Source organism: Natrix helvetica (genome assembly GCF_964273705.1).
Source record: "Natrix helvetica genome assembly, chromosome: 6".
In the NCBI taxonomy this organism is placed as follows: domain Eukaryota; kingdom Metazoa; phylum Chordata; class Lepidosauria; order Squamata; family Natricidae; genus Natrix; species Natrix helvetica.
In genome coordinates, this window is record NC_138553.1 from 83,819,789 (window position 1) to 83,837,694 (window position 17,906).

Sequence of the window (17,906 nt, forward strand, 5' to 3'; positions counted from 1 at the left end):
ACAGGGAGGGGGGGCTAGAGATAGTTGGGTTGTCGTAGCCAAAACAAAGTCCTTTCTCGTGGGAACCAAGGACATTCCTGCAGGTGCTCGGAAGGAGGGGACTGGAGTCACCTAGCAACTGGACAGCATCGTGATTGGACCATGTGACTTGATTGTTTTGAGAGAGTGGAAAACTTTTACTTTTAATGAGGTGAAACCTGCGGGAATATTCAGAGTCGGTTTTCACCAGCCTGTGCCAATATGACATATCCAATAAACGTATTATTTGAGGAAATTGTCTGCCTCAGAGTTTTGTTTGCTACAGGTATGGGTATATGACTTGACTCTGGATTAATTATAATCTGTATATTGGATGCCATTATAAACTAGGTAAAAGAAAACACATATCTATAAAGTAAATCTTATGCGAGAATGGAATTAATAGAATAACTGAATAACAGAGTTGGAAGGGACCTTGGAGGTCTTCTAGTCCAACCCCCTGCTCAAGCAGGAAACCCTATACCATTTCAGACAAATGGCTGTCCAATCTCCTCCTGAAAACCCACAACTTCTGGAGGCAACTTCCGTTCCACTGATTAATTGTCCTCACTGTCAAATTAGAATAATTGATCTCATCATGGACAGGGGGAAGGTCTACTCTTATCGTTCAACTTAAAAGTTGTCTACCAAAGCAAAGGAAATTCACTAAGCAAAAACGGACAAAACAATACTTCTCACGTTCATATAAAATGACTCATCTTTCTCACAAGCAGACATGCGTCCCATGATGGCGCCTCTGACCACACAAAGTGCTTTACAAGCCATCTCATTCATCCTAACAACCCTGTGAGGTAGGCGACCATGCATTTCCTGCTCCTTTTTTAAAAGAATGGGACTAAGGCCAGATTAGAGAGTGAGTCCACATTTACTAATCCTCCAACTAGGCCCATCGAGGGCTGACGTGTTTCTTGGTTAAAAAAAAGGTTAATAGGGATTTGATGGAATAGGGAGCTGTGCCTAAAATGTCACATTTGCTTTCTCCAACATGCAAGTGTTAGATGTGACACATACAGACATCGGAAGTCCATTGGGTGTGAGCAAACAGTTATCAGAAAAATGTGATGTTTGTTTGCCCTTATTGTTTCAATTCAAGCAAACAAATAATAATTGTTTTCCCTGATGCTTGAAATTGGTTGGAAACAATTATTGGCCATCATTCTCAATGGGAAAACGATTTACTGTTCTATGATACAATCATTAAACTCCCACATGAAGCAGAAGCCTTTTTATTATTACTTAAGTCCTGTCAAGAGGATTTTTAATTATTTCCACATACAGTGGGAATTGTTAACAGGACAGCAAAGCTGGAAGGGACCTTGGAGGTCTTCTAGTCCAGCCCCCTACTCAAGCAGGAGAACCAAACCATCCCAGACAAGTGACTGTCCAGTCTCTTCTTAAAAACATCCAGTGATGGAGCACCCAGAACTTTTGGAGGAAAGCTGTTCCACTGGTTAATTGTCCTCACTGGCAGGAAATTTCTCCTTACATCTAGATTGCTTCCAAGGGTAAGTTGATGTACTACAGACTATATATTTTAGGAGTGTTGAATAGCGACTTACAGACAAAACTACTCTTGTTCTGGGTTACAAAAATTCCCCCAAATGAGTTGCGTTAGGCTAGCCATATTGTTAAAACATGCTTTATATATTGTTTAGGTATAGGCTGTTTAGATTCATGTATACAAATGTGTAAGGATAACATACTTTTCCACATCATTGTTACCTTGTTCGTCAAGAAGTTTTTTTGTGAGGTCTTCCGCTTCCTCCCCACAATCTAGATCAAGGGTCTCATCGTTAATATCCAAGTTTTCTAGTTCCAGTTCTAGATCTTCCGTGCCGGATATATCTTTATTTTCCTTAGCTTCTTTCAGTTCTGTTTCAAAGAGAATTCGATGCACATTTTACATTGCCTTTGAAATAACATATATTGTTCTCTTTTATTTTTCATAGCAAATAGATATAGATGAAATAATAACGCCATTTATCTGGTCCCTAATGCTTAGACGTTTTCATTTTTTTTTTTAAAGAAGTTTAAAGCACTCTTTTCCTGTTCTTGCCAGAAAATAAAAAAGCCGTTATTATTTTAACCTTAAAAATGCAACATTGGCAATGATCACATTTAGACATAGCATTAAGCTACACTGTAGTTTTTCAAATCCATTCAAGATTATCCATACTTAGGAATATGCCCCAAGACTATTTATGGAATCTGGTGTGTTTACAGCGTTTCTTGTACATTGTTAGTTATCTTTGATTTGTTTCCGCCTATCATTCAATCTGACAGCCAAGAAACAAAGTGGGGGGGGGGGAAATAGTTAGGGAATTCACTCCCTTTACTTTGGCTCAAAATATTGGCAAGGAATTCCTGCAGTGTTTTTCAAAACTTATTTCTACAATAAGTTCCACGGTAGCAAGCGAACATGTTGACTTGCAAGAGCTATTACAACTTAGCAAAGAGCAGAAAACAAGCCATGGTTTCTTAGCTGAATGCAAGCCAGTATTAACCCATCTATGGCTTCTTATTGTGTTTTGAACCACTGTTAACATGGTCAACAATTCGTCACTGTAGAATAATATAGCTATGGTTAATAAAGTTAGCAAATGTGCACGTCCTCTTAAGCCAGCATAGCCAACCTAGCCCTAATCACAGCTCAGAATAAAAACCCACCCGCTTCTACGTGAAGTAATCTCAGGAGTAAACCCAAACATTATACCTTTGGAGTCGTCCCTGCCAGACTCTTTGGCCTGAGAACATTTTTCATTGTCTTTAAACAAGATAGCTGGTACGAACGCTTTTAAATCAATAAGGTTCTCGTAGAAGTTCCTGGCGTCTTCGTCTTCCCAGATTCCGCCCTCCAAATCATATTCCCCAGGTTTGCCAGGGGTAAAAATATCAATTCCAGGGCCATGCTCTGCAATTTAAACACACAAAAGCATCAAATATTTCAATGAAGTCGGAATTTCATTTCCCCCCCCCCCCTCAATATTCCTGCAGAGAAGAGCAACAAAAATGATCAGGGGACTGGAGGCTAAAACATATGAAGAACAGTTGCAGGAACTGGGCTTGGCTAGTTCAATGAAAAGAAGGATTAGGGGAGACATGATAGCAGTCTTCCAACATCTCAGGGGTTGCCCCAAAGAAGAGGGAGTCAAACTATTCTCCAAGACACCTGAGGGCAGGACAAGAAGGAATGGGTGGAAACTAATCAAGGAGAGAAGCAACTTAGAACTGAGGAGGAATTTCCTAACAGTGAGGACAATTAACCAGTGGAACAACTTGCCACCAGAAGTTGTGGGCGCTTCATCACTGGATGCTTTAAAGAAGAGACTGGACAACCATTTGTCTGAAGTGGTGTAGGGTTTCCTGCCTAAGCAGGGAGTTGGACTAGAAGACCTCCAAGGTCCCTTCCAACTCTGTTATTCTATTCTATTCCTACTTCAATGCTTAAAAGATATAAACTGGGAAGAAAATCAGTGAAGAGTCAACAGGATTGACTATAGAAAGAAAGTCGAATTTTTAAACCTGCATCATTTACTTACCTTCCGGCACAGGTTTGTCTTGGGGGAGATCTGGCATATTTTCATCCAGGAGGTCTGCTAAAGATTGAGAGTTTGCCAACAGCTTCTGATAAGACATAGCAAATTCTTCATATTGTTTATGCCGGTCTTCGCTCAATTCCCCTTTAGAATGCAGAATACGCCTAGAAAACCATATGCAGTCCGGGAGGAAAAGCAAAATGAAAAGATTTTGCCAATGTTTCATCCCAAAGTTAAACCTATCAAAAGTCCAATTTTTAATCCCTTTAACAAGGAAAAAAAACCTAGAGCAGTGTTTCTCAACCGTGGAAACTTGAAGATGTCTGGAGTTCAACTCCCAGAATTCCCCAGCCAGGGGAATTCTGGGAGTTGAAGTCCAGACATCTTCAAGTTGCCAAGGTTGAAAAACACTGACCTAGAGGGAATTGCATAAAAATATTGACCTATAAATATTTAATTCAAAATCACTGAACAAGTACCAGACTTATATTCACTCTTCATAGAACAGATATGGCTACAGGCCCTTTTCCATTTTTTATATCCTAAACAAACTACAGGCAGTTCCCCGTTCGTTTAGTGACCATACAAAGTTACAACGGCACTGAAAAATGTGACTTAGGACCATTTTCCACACTTAAAACTGTCGCAGCTTTCCTGTGGTCACATGATCAAAATTCAAATGCTTGACAACTGACTCATATTTATGACGGTCGCTGTGTCCCGGGGTCGCGTGATCCCATTTGGCTACCTTCGGGCAAGCAAAGTCAATGGGGAAGGCAGATTTACTTAACAACCGTGTTACTATCTTAACACTGCAGTGATTCACTTAACAACTGTGGCAAGAAAAGTCGTAAAATGGGGCCAAACTCATTTAACAAAGGTCTCGCTTAGCGAGAGAAATTTTGGGCTCGGTTATGGCCATAAGTCGAGGACTATCTGAACATGTGCATTTCTGCGTGTGTCTGAATGCGTACTTCATATACTGCATATACTTTATACAATTTAATTATTAATATTTATACCAGTTTCACAAACTTGTAAATGCAATCCAAATCTCTAAAGGGTTCTGAAACATAATTCCTAGAAGTAAAATGCTAGTTCAAACATAAATGAATGAGTTATTCAAACCATTGGGAAAAAAAAGATATGCTTCTAATCTTGTAGCCTTGCAACATAAAAGCATCCAAGATTCATTTATTTGTCTTCCAGCTTCTTTTGAAGCTATTGATAAGTTATTACAAAGCCCAAAACTACCAAACGGGAACCATATGAACGTATGAAGTAAATTATATTATAAAGGCAGTTATATAGATGAGCACGTTATACAAACATTACACTACATTTCCCCACAAAAATAATAATAATAATGCACAAGCCAAATTGACTAATTCCTTCTTTAAAAGACACGATGTCAGATAGTAAGTTAAATTAATCATAATTTATGTAGAATAGACGATAACTTGCACTGACAGTTTGAATGGCCAATTCCCCTTTGGGAAGATAGGATGAATGGGGATTAATAGGAGTAATTAACTATCAGATGAAAGTGACTAGAAGCATGAATGAAGAATATAGACCAGAATAACTGGAGGTTATCTATCTAACAAAATTAAAATACATATTGATTTTGGTCAGCCAAGAGTAAACGAAGGGCAGTAAATTCAGTCTTCACCATATTAAATAGGAATTATGATGCTTTTGATTCAGAAATTTTTGGAAGGAGAAAGGGGAAAGACTTCACAATGTAGTCACAATAGCCTACGCAACCTTTCTCTAGCTGGAAATTTCTGTTTGAGGAGTCCTTCCTACGAAGGGAAGGATTTCCTGCTTTCACAGGTCATCCTTGACTTACAACAGTTCATTTAGGGACCATTCAAAGTCACAACGGAACTGAAAAAGGCAACTTAAGACCCTGTCTTATTTTCGAGGAAACACAGTATGTTTTTAAAAGCAGCCGGATATTCAAGAAGATTTCAACCCAGATTCGAATACCGTGTTTCCCCGAAAATAAGAAAGGGTCTTATTTTCTTTTGACCCCCGAAATAACCGCTTGGCCTTATTTTCGGGGAAGTCTTATTATTTTTGAGGTGCAGGAGGCAGCGAACGTGGTCAGCTCATGGCTGCTGCTGTGTTGCAATATTTTCAGGGGAGGGCTTATTTTAGCGCATGCGCTCAAAAGCCCAATTGGGCTTATTATCCAGGGAGGTCTTATTTTCAGGGAAACAGGGTAGGAAGGAAGAAGAAATATGAGATGGTGGTTTTAGTGCAAAAAAATAAGAAAAAAGGATAAATCTCATCTACCACGGCTTATTATGGGAAAAATGAGAATAAAACTCACTGTGAAGAAGTTGACAGATGTTGCCCGAATATCAACAAGACTTTCTAACCCCAAAACAACCTGTTACCAAATGCAAAAGGAGAATCTCTCCGAAAACACAATTTTTCATCTTTTGAGGATTAAAATAGACAAGGCTCCATATGTAAGGCACAGGCCTTGAAACTCCTGTAGGAATGGCTCCAGCTACATCTTATTTACGACTGGAACTGCAACTACAAAACTGATATTAATCTCAGAGAAACCTAACGGGCATTTTTCAAAGAGCAGGAAAAGTCTAGTCAAACAAACAAACAAAAATAGAATACTAAATGCCTATAAAAACTATACTAGCCCCCCCCCTCCCCATTTTTGACTGGAAAATGCAGGATCTGAGAGTTAAAACACTTTCTTCGACAAATTAAATAAGGATTCTTACCCAATCCGTGTTTGTTTGTTTTCTAAACTCTAGCAAGTTAACGCTAAGATCACACAAAACTTCACCTGTTCTGCCTTTCAATGTTTTGCAGTTCCCTGTGGTCCCTTTTCAGGTGCTTGGTCAGCGAGGTGAAATATTCCTTCAGCAGGTTTTGGAAAGGCTGCTGCTTCTCCGCGCTGATGATCTCGCTGGGGGGAAAGCTCAGGCTGAACTTATCCGCTGCGCTTTTCACCTTCCTGGGTACCAAGCCCGCAATGTCGTCCCCGCAGTGCCGGCAGAAGCTGATGACCACGGAGACGTGGGTGTGGGTCTCGCGGTCGGAGTTGATGATGCTCTTCAGCTGCTCGTAGATGAGGGAGAGGCCCTCCTTGTCGGTGAAGATCCCAACGATGGTCAGCTCGGCGATGAAGCGCAGGTCGGTCCTCAGCTTGGTGATGTTGGGCGTCTTCTCTTCTTTCCTGGCTTCGAAGTGCTTCTTCCAGACCTGGAGCAGCGAGGGAGCGAAGTCGGCGTAGCGCTGGTGGAAGAGGGAGCAGAGGTGCACAGCGCAGTTGACATCGGAGATCTTCAGCTTGGCTTCCACGATGGAGGCCACGGCCTCGGCGATGTACTTGCTCAGGTTGAGGCCGTTGAAGTCATGGGACAAGGAGTCCCTCTGCTGCTCGGTGATGGTCTTCAGCTTCTTCACAAAGGCCGTGTTCTTCTTCAGGCTGGAGTCCAGCCTGCTGAAGAAGTTCTCTTCCGGGCGGCTTTCCGAGGCGTTCTGGTTCTTGCTTCGAAGCTCCTTCCGGGCTTGGTGGCGCTCCCAAGCCTCCTGGTGCAGCTGGTGGGCCTCTTCTTTCTCTCTGGAAAAAAAAGGACATTAATGGGAGGACAAGGTTATATTTTTAAGATGGTATTCGGCCTTTTAGAAAAAAACTTCCATAAAGACCAAGGAGGATACGAGGACTGGGCAATGCATCTGTTTTAAAAAAAATAGTAATTTTATTTTTTGGTTTACTCATTTTTATCCTTTGTTCATTACTTGGACTGGACAATACATTTGTTAAAAAAATAGTAATCCTACTTTATATTTATTTATTTATCCCACCTTATTTTTACAAATAATTCAAGGTAGTGAACATATTCAAGACACTTTCCTCCTCCTCCTATTTTCGCCACAAAGACAACACTGCTACCAGTTCGCTTTCATGGCTAAAGTGGGACAAGAATTCACTGTCTCCTAGTGATTGGCCCAAAGTCACCCAGCTGGCTTTCGTGCCTAAGGCGGGACTAGAACTCCCAGTCTCCTAGTGATTGGCCCACTTGGGAAAATCAACCTCCATTTACTCGTATGTGAAGCAGGTTTTTTTTTCTCCCCTAAGGTGATATTTAGTGCAATATACTATATTTTTCAGAGCATAAGTCGCACTTTTCCCCCCTAAAAGAAAGTGAAAATTTGGGTGCGTCTTATACACCATCTGTAGCCCCGCCCACCTGCCAGCCCCCACCCTTTGGCCTCTGCCTCCCAGCAATTTTCCTCCTTGCAGCAAACAGTCTATTTCAGTTTCAGCACAGCCTGATTAGCACAAGCAGCTGATTGTCAGTTGGATCGGCCTCCCGACCATCAGCTGTTTCAGGCTGCAGGAATTGCCATTACCTATTGCAGCCTCCTGCTTGCCCCACTTTTGGGTTCTGCGCCCCATTTTTCACCCATTCCGATCCCTGCTGCCAAAACAGGCGGAAAATGAGGCGCACGGAGGCGGCAATAGGCTATGACAATCCCTGCAGCCTGAAACAACTGATGGTCGGGAGGCCCGACCATCAGCTGCTTGTGCTAATCAGGCTGTGCTGGCACTGAAATAGGCTGTTTGCTGCAAAGAGGCAAACTGCTGGGAGGCAGAGGCAGATTTTTTTTTCTTGTTTTCCTTCCCAAAAGCTAGGTGCGTCTTATACTTCTGAGTGTCTTATACTTATCCGAATATGGTACATATAATTGTTTTAAACTCAGTTGTCTCTTTAACAAATGTTTTTACACCTGTACACATTACCTTTTCCTGTTGAATGGTGGAGAACATTGATGTGGAAATGAAATGTTTGGACAACAGGGGTCAGGGAGTCCTAAACATTTCACCAAGGACTTTTCTCTCTTTTCCTCCCAAAATGCAAGCACCATAAACAAAGAAGTTCTTACTTCAACTTGGCAGCTGCTTCCTCCTGCTGCTGCTTCATCTCTTCCTCTTGCTTCTTCTTCTCCTCCTCTTCAAGCTTTTGTTTCTCCTCTTCCTCCTTTCTCTTTTGCTCCTCCTCCGATTTTATCTTCTCGTCCTCTTTCTTCTTCCACTCCTTCTCGTCCTTTTTCCGCTTCTCCTCCTCCATTTTTTTCTTTTTATCCTCGGATGGCTTGAGCATCTCTCTCTTCATGCCCAGCCTGACATCCTCTTTGGGTCTGTCTCGGCTGCTCAGGGACCGCCTCTCCCCAAACTCCTTCTCTTTGTTACTTAAGGTTGTCTCTTTTTCTTCCATGCTCGCCGACTTCTTCCGCTCAGCTGGCATTGTGTTATCCAGGAAGATCTGAAAGGGGATGAGCGTCAGAGTGTCATTACGTCCACCAGGGATTACTCAAAAGTCTTTGTTTTTCAAAACTGCATCTACCAGTACATTCCTACCCTACAGGATGTCAGATAATCCATGGAGATTCTCCATCATCCAGTGTCCTGGTTGTCCCCCAAATGTGCTTCCCCCCCCCCCCAAGAGGCAACTGGACTTTCTGGTTTTTCCTTGAAGACGTTTCACTTCTCATCCACAGAGCTTCTTCAGCTCTGACTGGATGGTCCATCTGCAAGGAGTGTAAATCCTTCCATTTCCCCAACATCCAGTCAGAGTTGAAGAAACTACTCGGAGGAGAAGCGGAACGCTTCAAAGATAGTTGGACAGATGGACAGACAGAGATAGATAGATAGAGATAGAAAGATAGATATACAGACAGACAGACATAGATGATAGATATAGATAGATGATATAGATAGATGATATATAGATATAGATATATAGATAGAGATAGATAGAGATATATAGATATATAGGGTGGTTTTGTTGTATTCAGGTCTTTTCCCGTGTAAGATTGAGATTGTCTTGCCAAGACAATCTCAATCTTACACGGGAAAAGACCCGAATACAACAAAACCAGCCTACCTACAACTTGAAAATCTACGAAAACAAATAGATAGATAGATAGATAGATGATAGATAGATAGATACATAGATAGATACATAGATATATAGATATATAGATGGAGAGAGAGGGAGAGATGATGATAGATGATAGATAGATAGATGATAGATAGATAGATGATAGATAGATAGATAGATAGATAGATAGATAGATAGATAGATAGATAGATAGATAGATAGATAGATAGATGATAGATAGATAGATGTTGCTCAGAGTGGAAGAAACGAGTGAAGTCTGCAAACAGAAAAGCCAAGAGTTTAAGCAAACACACTAGCAGGTTCCATTGTCCTCTAAAAAGCATACAATGTTCAGCTGCTATATTTTATTTCAGTCCAAGAATAGTATGAATTATTTAACACCAAGCAGATAATAAATAGAGCCGTTTAAAAGCTGCACGCCCAATAAACATGTCATTAAATTTTTTCAAAGATTTAAATCCCAAAACCCAAGAATTGGGGTTTTTTTTGAGTAGATGTTTCCTAGTCAGCTAATTCAGAATTTAATTCCATTGCAACAATTTACAAAAAGGTAAACGTCCAACAGAGGAGTATATTATAAATAAGGCAATGCATGACAACACGGTTAAGATAAAAGCAGCAAGTGATTTTGTGTGACAAACTGGAGGGAGACCCCTAAACTACCAGTTTTGGGAGTGTCCGCTTACTTTTCCTGCATTATACAGGTAGTCCTCGATTTATGACCCTCAATTGAGCTCAACATTTATGTTGCTAAGTGAGACAGTTGTTAAGTGAATTTAGCCCCATTTTAGGATCTTTCTAGCCACCGTGGTTAAGTGAATCACTGCTGTTGCTAAGTGAGTCACGTGGTTGTTAACTGAATCCGGCTTCCCCACTGACTCGGCTTGTCAAGCGGACGCAAAAGGGAACAACCTGACTCCGGGATGCTGCAAATGGTCTTAAAAACATTACCGGGACACTGCAAACATTTCAAGTGTTTGTAAAAATAACGTGGTTTTTTTTTGAAAGACGATCTTCCTTTTTATGGCAGATATATAAGCTTTTCTAATTCCATTTACTTTTCACTAAGGAGCTGCAATGGCAGAAATCTGCCTCTTCTTAGTTGATCATTGTGGTCCTCACTTTACAGCATTCTGAAATGTCAGAGAGCTGCAGTATGGTGATGTTTCTTTCTTTAAAACAAGCAACTTATTTTCCTTGGCTGGTCTTGAAAAAGCTAACCAGGATTGCCTTTGGCTGTTTAAGGGAGACCTCGGGGCAAGAAGGTAAAACGGAAAGTTGAAGAGATAGGTTAGAAGTAGGGAATGCAAACTATTTTGGCAATGCTGTCAAAAAACTTCCACGCACAATGTCACCAGGAATTAAAACTCAGTCTAAGGCAACTTTTTAAGGCCCAGGACTCTGTTTGAGGCCCAGGACTCTTCAACATCTTCATCAATGATTTGGATGAGGGAATAAATGGGGAACTCATCAAATTTGCAGATGACACCAAGCTGGCAGGAATAGCCAACACTCCAGAAGACAGGCTTAAGATACAGCAGGATCTTGACAAACTTGAACATTGGACACTCTCTAATAAAATGAAATTTAATGGTGAAAAGAGTAAGGTTCTACATTTAGGCATCAAAAACGAAATGCACAGGTACAGTATAGGTGGTACAGGTGGTACTACTCAACAGTAGTAACTGTGAGAGGGATCTTGGAGTCCTAGTGGACAACCGTTTAAATAGGAGCCAGCCGTGTGCAGCAGCTGCCAAAAAAGCCAACACAGTCCTAGGCTGCATAAACAGAGGGATAGAATCAAGATCATGTGAAGTGTTAATACCACTTTATAACGCCTTGGTAAGGCCACGCTTGGAACACTGCATTCAGTTTTGGTCGCCATGATGTAGAAAAGATGTGGAGACTCTAGAAAGAGTGCAGAGAAGAGCAACAAAGATGATTAGGGGACTGGAGACTAAAACATATGAAGAACGGTTGCAGGAACTGGGTATGTCTAGCTTAAAAGAAAGAAGGACTAGGGGAGACATGATAGCATTGTTCCAATATCTCAGGGGTTGCCACAAAGAAGAGGGAATCGAGCTATTCTCTAAGGCACCTGAGGGTAGAACAAGAAGCAATGGGTGGAAACTAATCAAGGAGAGAAGCAACTTACAACTGAGGAGAAATTTCCTGACAGTTGGAACAATTAATCAATGGAATAGCTTGCCTCCAGAAGTTGTGAATGTCCCAACACTGGAAGTCTTTAAGAAGATGTTGGATAGCCATTTGTCTGAAACGGTATAGGGGGTTGGACTAGAAGACCTCCAAGGTCCTTTCCAACTCTGCTATTGTATTGTATAGTATTGTACATGACCATTTTTAAAAAGAGACTCAAGGCTGGAGAAACCATAATATTCTTCGGTGCTAATGACTATTTCTTGGGTTTGTAGCTACCCAAGACTAAAAAAACAAAGGTAAAACTAAGCATCTGATTTTGACAGCTTGCCGGGACAGATGGTTTAACCAGGCTTTACTGAATAACCTGGGATTTTCTGGGTTTGCACCTCTTCGCTTCAAACGTGGTCTGCTTCAGAAACTATGAACCTATTAAAAATTATAATCATGAGTAGAACCAGCCAAGACTATCTGATGGATAAAGAAGATGCAGTGAGGATGAATGCAAGACAGGTAGCAAGACAATCTTTCATACAATAAATGGTACTTAAAAATGAAACTTTTAAGCAGTTTATTAACTAATACTTTCAATATTTCGATTTATGGCCATGGGATTATCAGGACCTCTTCCCAATACAGCAGGGAGAACAAAAATAAATATGTTTTGATGGCCTTTCATGAGAAAGAGTCAGGGATTATTATTGAAAGCATCTCAGAATATCTTTAGAGGAATTTCCTAATTTTGCAATGACGTTTTTCTCATAATTTCCAGACACAGGTACCTAAATTCAGCTTATATTCTACACGGGTTTTTAAATTTGTTACAGAAATGGATTTGAATGAGCTTTGCACTTTTGTCTTCATAACCAGTGGAACAGCTTGCCACCAGAAATCATGGGTGCTCCATCACTGGAGGTCTCTAAGAAGAGTCCAGTCTAGATAGTCACTTATCTGAAACAGTAGAGGTCCATGATGGGAAACCTATGGGGCACACGGAGCCCTCTGTGCAGGCAGGCAAGCCAGTGCCCCAGTTCAGCTCCACAGGGCAGGCACGCGCACGTACCTCCCACCAGTCAGCTGATTTTCGGGTCTCTACTGTGCATGCGTGGGGACTGGGCATATGCGGGAGATGGGTGCACATGTGCAGGGGGTGGGAGAGCGGAACGCCTCCCCCGCGGCCCACGTTTGGTCCCAGGAGGCTCAGGGGGGGCCTGCTAGGCTCAAAATGGGGCGCGGGGAGTCACAGGTGCAAGCGCGAGGGGACGGAGGAGAGCGGGGGGAGTCACAGGTGCATGCACAGGAGGAGGGTGGGGGGCGCAGGGAAGTGTCATGCATGCATTGCATTATAGGTGTGGGCACATGACAACAAAAAGGTTAGCTGTCACTGGCATTGGTTCTCCTGCTTGAGCAGGGGGCTGGACTAGAAGACCTCCAAGGTGCCTTCCAGCTCTATTCTGTTCTATTCATTATGTATCATCAAGTCAATGTAAGAAAGCGAGCGGTTATTTATTACCTATGAGAACATCTGTCATCCTTCCTCAAAGTCTTCGCGCTTCGAAAGAAGCAGAGGAAATGAGGATGGCATCAAGTGATCTCTCAGTTATTGTCTTACTGATAGTTATGCGTGTTGTACAAAGCCACATCTGTTAGTCCACAGGGAACCCTGTGTTTTAAACTGCAGTAATTGTGTTATATGACAGATGTTGGTAGTTCTTCAAAGCTGCAGTGAAACACAGGCTGCTTCAGTTAGGAGTAGGCACACCCTGCCCTAAGAGCACCCTTGAAATGTGAAATTCCGGCCTGCTTACAAGGAGAATATGCTGACGATCACTTTTAAAACCCGAGTTACTTTCTGTGGCCCATCTATAAAAGAGCGGAAAGATTTGTAGTCATATAACAGCAATAGTGATTGGATGTTAAAAGCAAGTTCACTCTGCTGCACGCATAATCACCAACCTTTCTATTAGTTTTTAAAACAGAAATTCTCAACTGTATTATTTGACCAAGTATTTTCTGACTGGCTTATACTAGATTTATTTATAATATCCTGTCTTTATTATTTTACAAATAAGGTTTTACAAATAAGTGTTATCAACCCACTTTCCTCCTCCCCACAACAACCCTGTGAGGTGAGCGGGGGAGGGAGAGGGGGGGCTTATTTTAGCGCAAAAGCCTGATTGGGCTTATTATCTGAGGTCGTCTTATTTTCGGGAAAACAGGGTAAATATTAGAAAAAGAAACCCCTGGCTTAAGCGCATGGGCTCAATCTTCTTCCATTCCCTCCTGAATTTATAACGAGCCTAAGAGATTATTAAACTGGTAACTATAGCAATCTTACGCAGCTCCTGAAATGCTTCCTTTAGTTGCGAGTTATGAGTAGTTCCTGCGAGGCTGAACGGGAGTTTTGTGACACTTCTGAGCGATCTCAGAAAGAGACTGAAATTAAATACTCACCTACTCTCTTATGCACATAATTGCCCCTTGCAAGACTGAAAGAATACGACAAATTGCATTAAGGAAAGACTGAGGCAGCCCCCCAAAGCCACAGCCAAAGCAAAAAGGAACTGATTCCACTTCAGAGCACACTGAACAGATCAAAATAACAAAAATGTTTTATTAGTCATGGACCAGCTCATTTATGGATCAGTGATTATTTATATTTCATATTTCTTTATCCCCAGTCTCCCTCTGAGGAGCACTTGCTAGTAAGTAAAATTAGCACCCAACTGTGTCAATAACCGTTATTGGCCATTTGAGGGTGGAGTTTTTATATATATATGTAAAATTACACACCATGTTGCTACTTTAAAAGAGATCATTCTGATGTTAATAGATAATGTAAATAGGAATTACCGAAATATACTGAAAACGTGGCTAAAAAAGGAGTAATCCGTTGTTGACGAGAATCCCTACAAAATGGACAATAAAAAGGAATATGAGCCATGGCTGCAATTGCATTTATGGCAGGAACGCTAACAAGTTTCAAAAGGAATTCCCTTATATCTCCTTTCTAAAACTCTAGGAGAAAGAGGCAGGAATCAAAGCTCTCCTGAATTTAGGGTTCAAAAATGTGTATGAAGTTGGTTTGGCAGCCGAAGTTTTCTTCTTTATAATTATATAGGAGAGGGTAGGAGTTTCTACTTGACTTTCAAGTATCTATATCTATTTATGCCTCCTTATAGACATAAATATACATACACATCCCCAAATGGTGGCAGGGGAATCAGAGAGGCGCATCAGAGAGAGAACAATGTGCACTGAACCACTAATATTTTAGTCAAGACTTACAAAACCTGCCTCCAAAATGTCCAAACACACAAAAATCACAAACTGAGCGGGACCCCAAGGCCCCAACCAGTAACATCTACAGCAAGACCAAAACAAAACAAAAAACAAACTAGAGAATTGGTGATAAGATGGGCAGATGGATGAGAGAGATAAAAAGATGGATAGATACAGAATAGAGAGAGATGAGTTCTAGATGGTAGATCGATAACACAGATGGATGATAGAAATGTATACATGATAGGGATACATGATAGCGCTAGATTGATACATATCTAGATAAAGGATAAATAGATGATAGACAATAGACAGATGAGATAGATAGGTGACAGGTGATAAATAGATATGATAGGATGGATGGATGGATGGATGGATGGATGACAGACAGACCGACAACATGAGATAGACAGATGATACATGATTGACAAACGAATAGATGAGACAGATAGCTGATGATACATACATTATAAACAGATGAAGACAATAGATAGATGAGATATAGACATGATGTAAACAGTAGGTAGATAGGTCGATAATGATACAGACAGATAATATAGATACATAGATAGATGATAGATAAACGATATAGACAGTAGATAAATGATAGAGATAGAGATAGAGATAGTGATGGATGGATGGATGGATGGATGGATAGATGATAGATAGATAGATAGATAGATAGATAGATAGATAGATAGATAGATAGATATAAGATAGACAGAGATGAAAGATAAACGATAGCTAAGATATGAACAGTAAATAGAAATGATAGATGATAGTTAAACAATAGAGATAGCGAGTAGATAAATAATAGACAATAGACAGATAAATGATAGCTACAGTATGTACGTATGTGTGTTTGTATACACACATACACATGTGTTTGTGATTGATAGATAAATGATAAACAATAGATAAATTATAGATAGATGATAGATAGATAGATAGATAGATAGATAGATAGATAGATAGACAGACAGACAGACAGACAGACAGACAGATAGATAGATACAACAGACACAGACATGATAAATAGCTAGATGCGAACAGTAGATAGAAATGATAAATGATATAGACAGTAGATAAATGATAGATAAATAGACAGACAGACATAGATGAAAGATAAACAATAGCTAGGATATGAACAGTAAATAGAAATGACAGACATAAGATAGCTAGGGGCAGACAGGAGATGACAGACAGACAGACAGAGGAGACCAAAAGGCAGGAGAGGAGGGGGGGAGGGGGAAGAGAGGAGCCCAGCAGAACCTCCCTCTCCCCCAGCCTCAGACCCCCCCCCAAGGCCCCCCCTGGACGCCCCTCCCTCCCCCTCTTCCTCGCAGACCCCCTCCCCCTCGCTCCCCAAAGCCGGCTCTCCTCCTCCCCCCCCCCGTAGCCCCTTCCAAAGGTCACGAACGGCTCCCCCTAGGCCTGACCCCCAGGCCGCCCCCTGCGCCCCATCCTCGGCCCCTCCCTCCCCGCCACAACGCCCCCGCGAGGTAGGCCACCCCAGCAGCGTGGGCGGAGGAAGAGGGGGAGGCGGGTGTGTGTGTGTGTGTGTGTGAGGGAAGGGGTGTAAGACCCTCTCCCCCGCCCCCCACGCGCGGCCTAGCGTCTCTCCCCCTCAGGCCGGCTCCGGGCCCGCGCAGGAAGGGCGCCGAGGGGGGCGGTTACCTCGGCCCGCTGTAAACATCGGTCTCCGGTTCTGGCAGCTCCAGCTCCGTCAGGCTCTTCTCTCGCTTTCCCTCCCCCCCCCCGCCCTCACTTTCTGCCAGGGAGAGGACCCCGCCCTCTGGGCTGCCCCGCGCGGCGCCTCACCCTAGTCACCCCGCTTCAACCGTCTTTTCGAGACCTCCGCCCCCGGAGGGGGAAAAGCGAGGAAAGACCGACGTGAAGGACTCGGTTAGGAAGACCCGGAAGCTTTCGCCGCGGCGGGAGGGCGGCGCCGATGCGGCGGTCACGTCAGGCAACACTGTAGACAGCCCCTAGCTCAGCGGGGTCCTGAAGGCGGAGAGAGAGCTGGGCAACCCCGTGCTTTGGTTACCAGGGGAGGCGGAAGTGCCCGAGGGGGGCGTGGCTTTCTCCTGGGAGGGGGCGTGGCGACGCCTCCCAGTTGCAGTTTTTGAAATCTGATTTCTTTTCCCATTTGCTACCCAGCTGGGAATAACGTTAAATGGGTGGGGGAATTGTTAGAATTGAATTCCTGCTCAGTTCAGGGCCTTCATAAAACTGGGGGGGGGGGGGGGTTAAGAAAAAAAATTGACAGCCATTTATCTATAATAATAATAATAATCCAGACGATAATCCCAAAATAATCCAGACGATTTCCTGCTGGAACAGGGGGTTGGACTAGATGGCCCCCAAGGTCCCTTCTAACCCTGCTATTCTATGAAATAGTATAGGGTCTCCTGCTTGAGCAGAGGTCTGGACTAGAAGACATCCAAGGTCCCTTCCAGCTCTATTCTAATCTTAACATTCTAAATTCTTTCAGAGAGGGGGGAATGAATGCAAGATATTCACCCTAAAGCTTAATTAGGCATCTTTTTTAGAAATCTTTTTTAAAAACCACTCCCAATCCTAGTCAGAGATGCAAACCAAGCATTTTTATTGGTTAACTAACATTTAACTAACATTAAACCAGGGTTTAAAAGTACAGAAAACAATTTTTCTTCCGCTTTCCCCTGATTAGGTCCTTGCACTGTTCCGAAAAACCATTTATGTCAATGAATGAAAGAATGAAACAAGGAGAGGAGAGAAGCAACCTAAAACTAGAGAGAAATTTCATGACAGTTAAAACAATCAGTGGAACGACTTGCTTCCAGAAGTTATGAATTCTCCAACACTGGAAGTTTTTAAGAAGAGATTGGACAGCCATTTGTCTGGAATGGTATAGTCTCCTGCTTGAGCAGGGGGTTGGACTAGAAGACCTCCAAAGTCCCTTTCA

The 17,906-nt window shown here is 42.3% G+C and overlaps 1 protein-coding gene across 6 annotated transcripts in view; it reads right to left on the minus strand.

Annotated features, from left to right (window-relative positions):
• The window catches only part of UPF2 (UPF2 regulator of nonsense mediated mRNA decay), a gene marked incomplete at its 3' end in the record, with an annotated part of 47,987 nt that extends 31,254 nt beyond the window's left edge, over window positions 1–16,733 (minus strand). For all 6 annotated transcript variants that reach the window (XM_081957519.1, XM_081957517.1, XM_081957516.1 and 3 more), the window contains exons 1-6: window positions 16,637–16,733; window positions 8,502–8,881; window positions 6,394–7,173; window positions 3,579–3,739; window positions 2,753–2,950; window positions 1,762–1,911 (exon numbers count right to left, since the gene is read on the minus strand). In XM_081957519.1, coding sequence (XP_081813645.1) covers window positions 1,762–1,911; window positions 2,753–2,950; window positions 3,579–3,739; window positions 6,394–7,173; window positions 8,502–8,863 — 1,651 coding nt within the window. In that variant the 5' untranslated portion in view covers window positions 8,864–8,881; window positions 16,637–16,733. The remainder of the gene's footprint in view (window positions 1–1,761; window positions 1,912–2,752; window positions 2,951–3,578; window positions 3,740–6,393; window positions 7,174–8,501; window positions 8,882–16,636) is intronic.
• Window positions 16,734–17,906: the final 1,173 nt, after the last annotated feature.